Raw genomic sequence first — 8,951 nt, 5'->3', positions numbered from 1 at the left:
TTTTTTGTAGTAGTTGTCATTGTTGTTCGGCAGGCCTGGGCTGGGTTTGAACCCACCAGCCCCAGTGCACGTGGCTGACACCCTAACCACTGAGCTATGGGCACCAAGCCTATTTTATAACCTTTTTTTCATGATGAAAAAAATGCATATTTAAAATTAGCCAGTTGGGGGTCTTTGCCCATAGCTCAGTGAGTAGGGCATTGGCCACATACACCGGGGCTGGCAGGTTTGAGCTGAGCTCAGGCCTGCTAAACAACAATAACAACTGCAACAACAAAAAAGCTGAGTGTTGTGGCTGAAGCCTGTAGTCTCAGCTACTTGGGAGGCTAAGGCAAGAGAATTGCCCTGAGCCCAAGAGTTTGAGGTTGCTGTGAGCTATGATGCCACAGCACTCTACCGAGTGCAACAGAGTGAGACTCTGTCTCTTAATTAATTAATTAAAATTGGCCAGTTGGATTCAATTTACATGATCTCAGTTTTTGTTGGCAATATCTAAAACAGCATACTCAGGGGGTAGTCCAACATATGCCTTCTTCCCTCCATCAGGCCTGGTCAGGATATTGACCTTGGCCAAATGGATGTCATAGAACTTCCTCAACCTATTGAAGAAGGTGCTTGTTGGCCTTAAGATCCACAGTTGAGTACAAGTGTGTTATTGTCTTCTATCTGCATGGCTAACTCAGTAGCTAGAGAGAACTTCATGGTGGCATAGCAGTCAAGCTTAGGGGAGAGGCAAAGTGGAGTCACTGGTCTGGGCCCAGTAGAAGAAAGGACAGCCCTCGTTTGGAGAACAAGGCCAGGAGAGCCTAGCTGTGTCAGACAGTGATGCAGCAATTGTAACCTGCTTTATTCCCTACTTCATTGTACGTAGTTTTTCTTGTCAATAAATATATATGCACAACATTATTTTTTCTTGTCTTTTTTTTTTTTTTTTAAGACTGGGTTTGACTTTGTCACCCAGGCTAGTATGCAGTGGCAAAATCTTGACTCAACTGTAGCCTTGAACTCCTAGGCTCAGTTGATCCTCCTGTCTCAGCCTCCCTAGTAGCTAGAACTATAGGCACATGTTAATTTTTTTCTTTCTCTCATAGAGACAGGGTCTTGTTCTTGCTCAGTCTAGTTTTGAACTCCTGAGCTCAAGAGATCTCATCTCAAGCCTCATCTCAAGCATCTCTCACATCAAGCTAGAACTATAGGCACATGTTAATTTTTTTTTCTTTTTCTCATAGGGACAGGGTCTTGCTCTTGCTCAGTCTGGTTTTGAACTCCTGAGCTCAAGAGATCTCACCTCAAGCATCTCACCCAAAATGCTAGGATTACAGCGATGAACCACTGTAACTAGCCTACCATAATTTACATAAATCCCTTTTATCAGATAAAATTCTTGGGGCTTTTCCCAGTATTATATATTATCTTTATCTACTTTTCTGAGTTTTTTTAAAGATAAATTCTAAGAAGTAGCATTCTTGTCAAATGGTGTATACCAAATTACCTTTTACAAGTACAGTCCAGTTTATAGTCCCTCCAAGAGTATAGAGAATATATCTACTGTAGTATCTTAACCTTCTTTTTAACCTTTCCTGCAAAGTAATAAGTGGAACAAATTTGTTTTAATTTTCATTTCTTTCATTTTTGGTATGGTTGAGTTTTTCTATGCATCTTGGACTTACTATATAAATTGACATTTGATATCTGCATAACTTTCTATTAAAATGTTCATTGTCCCAAATAGGTGAGACTACAGTCAAATGCCACTATACCCAGCAAATTTTCTTTATTTTTTGTAGAGGCAGCATCTCACTAAGTTGCCTAGGCTGGTCTCAACCACCTGGCCTGAAGTGATCCTCCTGACTTAGCCTTCCAAAGTGCTGGGATTACATAGGTGTGACCCACTGTGCCTGGCCCCATTTTTTATATAATAAGAATCATAAAATTAGTGATATGCTATAGTTTTTCTATTTTTGCCATTTGTTATTTCAACCTTTAAAACAGTCTCTCTCTTCCTTTAATGATTCCTTCTTTTGGTGTGATGCTTAGGCCTCCTTATCCTTTTTTTTGAGACAGAGCCGCAAGCTGTCCCCCTAGGTAGAGTGCTGTGGCATCACAGCTCACAGCAACCTCCAACTCCTGGGCTCCAGTGAGTCTCCTGCCTCCACCTCCCAAGTAGCTGGGACCACAGGCGCCCACCACAGCATCTGGCTATTTTTTGGTTGCAGCCGTCATTGTTGTTTTAGCGGCCCGGACTGGATTTGAACCCACCACCTTAGGTATATGTGGCTGGCGCCCCAGCCACCTGAGCCACAGGCGCCAAGCCAGGCCTCCTTATCCTTACTAGAATTGTATATACAGTCATCTGAGCTGGGCACAGTGGCTCAGGCCTATAATCCCAGCTACTCAGGAGATTGACCTAGGAGGATTAGCCAGAAGTTAGAGACCACCCTGCGCAACATAGCAAGAACTATCTCTAAAAAAAATTTAAAATAAAAATAATCTATATTTTTTATGTTCCTTTAATGGTTTAATGTTTTACATTGGAGTATTTCAAATGTATTTAAAATACCTTATCATATACTAGGGTGACCAGACATCCCGCTTTTCAATAATTTTTCCCGTGTCCCGCGGCGTTTTATAGAAGTCCCAATTTTTGGAAAGAATGCACGAACGGGCGGGAGAACAGGAAGGGAATATACAGTTTTCGGCTGCCATGTGGCTATTTCGCCAGAATATGAGTTTTATATTATTTTTGTTAATTTTATAATGTTAAACCATAATAATAACCAATAATTGTTGAGAAGTGATTATTGAGAACTGCTTATCAAAGTTAGCGTTGTTGTCAGGCCCTGTCCTGGCCGGTCCCCTGCCCTGGCCGGTCCTCTGCCCCCGCCCTGCTCCCCGCCGTGTTGTCCGGCTTTACAAATGTTAAAATCTGGTCACCCTATCATATACTAAATCCTTATAAAACTTTGTTTCTGTTCTGAACTTTTCGTTTTATTGATTCCTTTGTTATGAAGACAAGAAGGCATTGCTTTAAGTTAACTTTAAAATGCATTTTAATAGTAATGCAAAACTACTTTCATTCTTTTTTCAAAAATCCTTTGATTTGGTCAGGCAAAGTAGCTCACACCTGTATTCTTAGTACTTTAGGAGACTAAAGTAGGAGAATCATTTGAGGTCAGGAGTTCAAGACAATCTAGCCAACATAGAACACCTCCCCCCATCTCTGTAAAATGGTGTAGAATCATTTTGTCAAGTTTCCTGTGGGGATTTTGATTCATATTATTAAATGTATACAGTAACTTGTAGGAAATTAGTATCTTCCCCTTTTGGAATATAGTATTCTCTACATTGATTTAGGTCTTCTCTTATTCCTCTCTCTAAAATTTATAGTTTTTCCTATATTGTTCCTATATATTTCTAGAAATAGAATGCTAAGTGATATTTCACCTATTAATGTCAAGTGAATTTTTCCTAATAGTTTTTGTTTGTTTTTGAGATAGAGTCTCTCACTTTGTTGCTGTGATGTCATAGCTCACAGCAATCTCAGACTCTTGGGCTCAAGTGATCCTCTTGCCTCAGCCTCCTAAGTAGCTGGGACTATAGGCATGTGCCCCCACAACATCCAGCTAGTTTTTTTACTTTTAGTAGAGATGGGTCTTTGCAGAAATTGGTGCATCCATTCAGCCTATAAGTGACAGCCCTATGGCTTCCTTCTTTTCCCAGAGTTGGCCCTTTTAACCTACCTTCCATCCCAATCTTACCTATACTCAAATACCAGATCCTCCTTGGGGCTTTTGTCACGATACAGAATTTTAATTTTTATCATCAGATAAATCTATCATCAAACTTTTTTTTTTTTTTGAGACAGTCTCTCTGTGTTTCCCTGGGTAGAGTGCTATGGCATCATATCTCATAGCAACCTCAACTTGGGCTCAAGCGATCCTCCTGAGTAGCTGAGACTACAAGTGCTTACCACAATACGCAGCTAATATTTTCAGTTTTTGGAAAGAGACAGGGTCTTGTTCTTGCTCGGGTTGGTGGTCTTAAACTCCTGAGCTCCTGCAGTCCACCTGCTTTGGCCTCCCAGAGTGTAGGATTACAGGTATGAGCCACCACACTTAGCCTATCATCAAAATATTTGTCCTTAACAAACTTAAATTTAGTAAATGTGCCTTCGCCCAGATCAGATTATTCCCCCCCCCAGCAATTCTTTTCCAGATTTTATTGATAACAAATTTTAACTAGGTAAGGGTGCATCTGAAAACCAACTATGCTTTGACATTATTTGACTATTCCTTTCTGGTGACACTTTAGCACCATTAGCCTATGCTATGGCCTTGCCTGATTTTGTTTACTATTGTCTTTTTAAAAAATACTACTTTGCCTCGGGGGGTACGGGCAGTCCCTGGGTTATGAACAAGATAGGCTTTGTATATTTATTCTTGTGTGTGTGTGTGTGTAGATTTATTCTTAAGTTGAATTTGTGTATAAGTTGGAAGAGGCGCATTTACCCTATTACCTGTAATAGTCTCCTTTCAGTGAGTATGAGTCATACACAAGTTGGATGTTTGTGACTCGGGGACCGCCTGTATATAAAGAGAAATTTTGTTTATGTGTGTGTGTGCCTTCTTTATCTTGCTATTTCCTCAACTCAGAAGCTATGTCCAGTTGAGCCTACTTCAGTCACTCAAATATGCTAGTTTTAGTCCTTTATTGCAGAAACACATCTCAGTAAAAATTTAAATCTCTAGTTGGAGTGCAGTGACTCATGCCTGTAATCCTAGCACTCTAGGAGGATGAGGCAGGTAGATTGCTTGAGCTCAGGAGTTCAAGACCAGCCTGAACAAGAGCAAGACCCCATCTCCTACTAAAAGTAGAAAACCTAGCTAGGCATTGTGGTGGGCACCTGTAGTCCCAGCTACTTGGGAGGCTGAGGCAAGAGAAACTCATGAGCCTAAGAATTTGAGGTTGCTGTGAGCTATGATGACACCAGGGCACTATACCCAGGGTAACCAAGTGAGACTTAAAGAAAAAAAATTAAAACTCTAATTGTTTAAACAGTGTTTAATAGTGTAGTCTCCAAAATGTATAAAATAAAGTGAAACTAATATATAGTATTGCAGAGAATGTATTCCAAGTATTAAAAAATAGGAATTCTAATTTCAGCATTTCTTCTTTTACTGTGAGGATTTATTATTTTCACCAATAGTGTTGGTAAAGGATAGATGAGGTCCCAGACAGACATCTATAACATCACTGATATTGTATTTGTGGTTCTCAGGTGTAGTATCAACTCCTGTCTCTCTGGGAGTTTGGTGCATTCTTGATGTGTGTTGATGTAATTGAACCTGAAATTGCTTTTACATGGTAATGTATTTTATGTTTCAAGAGGCAGAGAACATGTTTGTCATAAGGACAGTGGAGAATTGTAGGAGTAGGAATGGTGCTAATAATGGCTGTCCACCTTCATCCCAGTGATTGCTATGCTATTGGACATTGAAGCCAAGCAGATGGGCATATCGGTGTGTGCCTATGTCCTAGCCACTCAGGAGGTTGAGGTGGAAGAATCCCTTGGTCTCAGTAGTTCAAGGCCAACCTGGGCAACATAGTGAGACTCTGTCTCTTAAAAAAGAATTGTAATTAAGGGCGGTGCCTATGGCTCAAAAGGGTAGGGCGCTGGCCCCATATGCCAGAGGTGGCGGGTTCAAACCCAGCCCTGGCCAAAAACTGAAAAAAAAAGAAAAAGTAATAGAATTTAAAGAAGAAATTGAAGCCAAGTGAGAAGTTTATATATTTCTGAACACTGTATCTATTTATAAAATATGCAGGTTCTTTTTTTTTTTTTTTTTTTTGGAGATAGGAGCCTCCAGCTGTCCCCCTGGGTAGAGTGCTGTGGCTTCACAGCTCACAGCAATCTCCAACTCCTGGGCTCAAACGAGTCTCCTGCCTCAGCCTCCCAAGTAGCTGGGACCACAGGCGCCCACCACAATGCCCAGCTATTTTTTTTTTTTTTTTTTTTTTTGGTTGCAGCCGTTGTTGTTTGGCGGCCCAGGCTGGATTTGAACCCGCCACCTTGGGTGTACGTGGCTGGTGCCTTAGCCATTTGAGCCACAGGTGCCGAGCCAAATATGCAGGTTCTTAATAGAAATTTTTGCAGTAATGAAAATACATGCCACCTAGTACTTAATATAGCTGGATTTGCTAAACCCTTTATGTATTATCTCATTTCATCCCCAGTGTAATTATTTTTTTCCTTTTTTTTTTTTACTCTGTCTATCACCCCTGGGTAAGGGTGCCATGACATCATCATAGCTCACAGCACCTTCAAACTCTTGGGCTTGAGCTCCTCCTTGCCTCAGCCTCCTGAGTAGCTAGGAGACTAGCTGGGACTACAGGTCCCCGCCACAATTCCCAGCTAATTTTTTTATTTTTAGTAGAGACAGGCCTCTTGCTGAGGCCAGACTTGAACTCGTGAGCTCAGGCAATCCACCTGCCTGCACGTCTCAGAGTGCTAAGATATGGCGTGAGCCACTGCACTGGGCCAGAGATGGGTCCTCTTATTGTCCCCCCATTTCATATAATGAGAAAGTGGCAGTAACTAGTGGGTAGCAATTCAAAGATTTGAATTGTGGATCTCAGACTCAAGCTCTCAATCCCATACTATCTCCTTTGATTCACTCAATTCAACAGTTTGGTTTTTTATTTTTTAAATATTGCCTTCTAGTTATCATTAAACTTATGAATCTGTCTTATAGGAACAAGTGGTGATGAACTTGGACAGCAGGCTTCTGATCTTCCCTTTATATATATGCTGTAACTTCTTGTATATATCGCCAGAAAAAAGAACTGAAAGTAATCGTCATCCAGAAAATCCAGAAAACTGAGATCTCATCAGTTGGAAACAGTAGCACTTTGAAAACTTTTTAGGCCAGTTTTAATTTAATGGTCCTACTGATAATCACTTCTAAGGTGACTAACAATGACAAAGGCCTTATGAACTGTACAGACAATACAGAAGATTATTCTTATCTTCATTACATTTCTATGCATATATGAAAAACATTTTAAAGCCAAGAAAATATCGGTCAAACCATTTGTTATAATAAAGATGTCAATTCATGCTTTATTAACTTAGCGTCAGTAGAAAATTGCTATAGGTAAATTTCATATGCCTCTGCAACAAAATATAGATTTAATTTTTAACTGAAACTTTGTTAGTGAACCTTAGTTATGTTAGTGAACTTTAGTTATCCAAAGCAAATTTTTTATTTGGCTAAAAGAATGCTAAAGGAATACTTTGGCCAATTACAACTATTTTTTCAGTTGGTGCATTTAAAGCTGTCCTTTTAATTTTTTCACCTGCTTATTATGATTCCTCCTTTTAGTGTAATACCTTTCCAGTATATACTTGTTTTTAATCATTAAATACTTTTTCTATGGTTTCAGAGACCAAGCTGAGGAATTTTTTTTTAAACTTAAGCATTTTCATATTTTCTTTTAATTTTCTGGGAATTTTAACAACAAAAATCAGCTTCAGACCTACAAGTGAACTTGAATGAGGGAAAAATCAGTTTGATTCTGAGCATATTTCTTACATGGTCTTTGACATTCTGTACACTTTTCTTTTAGGTTATGAATTATTTATGTACCAGAATTATACTTTTAAACATTGTAATATTCTCTATGTTTAAAATTATTTATGTTCACATTTTAGTTGGGAATTCTGTTTCCTACTTAAGCTCAGGACTTTATAACCTCTGAATTGAGTGCCTTTAAGTTATACATACTAGTAGAAATTTCATAGTACATGTAAATAAGGTCAGAGGATTTAATCCAGAAGCTGATAATAAAGCATTGATATAAAAATGGAACTTATTTTTGTCAAATGAGATGTATACTTGTCATGACTTATATATGTTGGCTTCTTATGTTTATTACTATTTTGAAAATACCCATGTTCATTTTCTTTCTAGTCAGAGTAAGTACTTCTGTAGTTATTTTTTTTTTTAAAATAGGAATCATTTTATGTGTCTATGAAAGTAACAAATGCTCATTTGGAAAAAGAATAAGTAAACTCTTCTATAAAATGGATCAAAAAAACCCTTCACTGAAACCAGAATTTTTTTTTCTTTCTAGTTAGATATTTTTCCCAATTACTTTTAACTGTTGGAATTTATTGATAGTTTTTCTTTCCCAGTAATATGTCCATAGGTTCATAAATTGCTTTTATTCTTTCAGATTTATCTACTTAATTTAACTTAAAGAAACCCCCAGAGCTGTAATTTAAATGTTTCTAATAGAATGATTTGGCTATATCAAGAGGCTGCATTTCTTATTTTTATATTTGGCTGTAATATCTCTTTCACAAGATGTTGTTGTTGTCTTTGTATGTTATTACAGTTTAAGTGGTCTTTACCTTTTATTAACAATATATAAATACAAAACTTGAATTATTTGAACAATTAAATTTATAAAAAAATCTTGGAAATAAAATAATGTTTGAGTGTATTAATAAAATTAACTGTTTCACTTATGTAAATTAACTGGCAAAATTGGAATTATATATGGTTCCTGTTCATTGGTTCTGCCCTGGCCAAGTTATTTATGTCATCTTTTGGCAAGGTAGTTATTTCTTAAGTCACAAGTAGGTTATATTCTTATTTGAGAAGTTGATAATTGTCAGCTAGTACTTCACATTGATAGCAAAAATGTGTTTTTGTTTTCTTACCAAATACTTTTATGTGTTTGCATTGTTTGTTCTTTTCAATAAAGTGGTAATAGTGTTAAAGTATATAAACTATGGTATATGAAAGCTTTCATGTTTGTCAGCTTTTGGCTTGTAGCCTCTTTATTTTTGCTTGTATATCAGTAGAGATCCTTAAGAGAATATGTTCTAGAATTTCATGCTAAATTATTAAAGAGGGATATGAATTTTCCTTTTTTTTTTTTTTTTT

The 8,951-nt window shown here is 37.8% G+C and overlaps 1 protein-coding gene across 1 annotated transcript in view; it reads left to right on the top strand.

Annotated features, from left to right (window-relative positions):
- Nucleotides 1-8,063, top strand: part of GMCL1 (germ cell-less, spermatogenesis associated 1) — a 59,107-nt gene extending 51,044 nt beyond the window's left edge. The window contains exon 14 of the mRNA XM_003793442.3: nt 6,753-8,063. Within this exon, the coding sequence (XP_003793490.1) occupies nt 6,753-6,881 (129 nt within the window). The 3' untranslated portion in view covers nt 6,882-8,063. The remainder of the gene's footprint in view (nt 1-6,752) is intronic.
- Nucleotides 8,064-8,951: the final 888 nt, after the last annotated feature.

Source organism: Otolemur garnettii, unplaced genomic scaffold (assembly GCF_000181295.1).
Source record: "Otolemur garnettii isolate 467f Iridium unplaced genomic scaffold, OtoGar3 scaffold00068, whole genome shotgun sequence".
NCBI lineage: Eukaryota > Metazoa > Chordata > Mammalia > Primates > Galagidae > Otolemur > Otolemur garnettii.
This window is presented reverse-complemented; position numbering and strand designations above follow the sequence as displayed.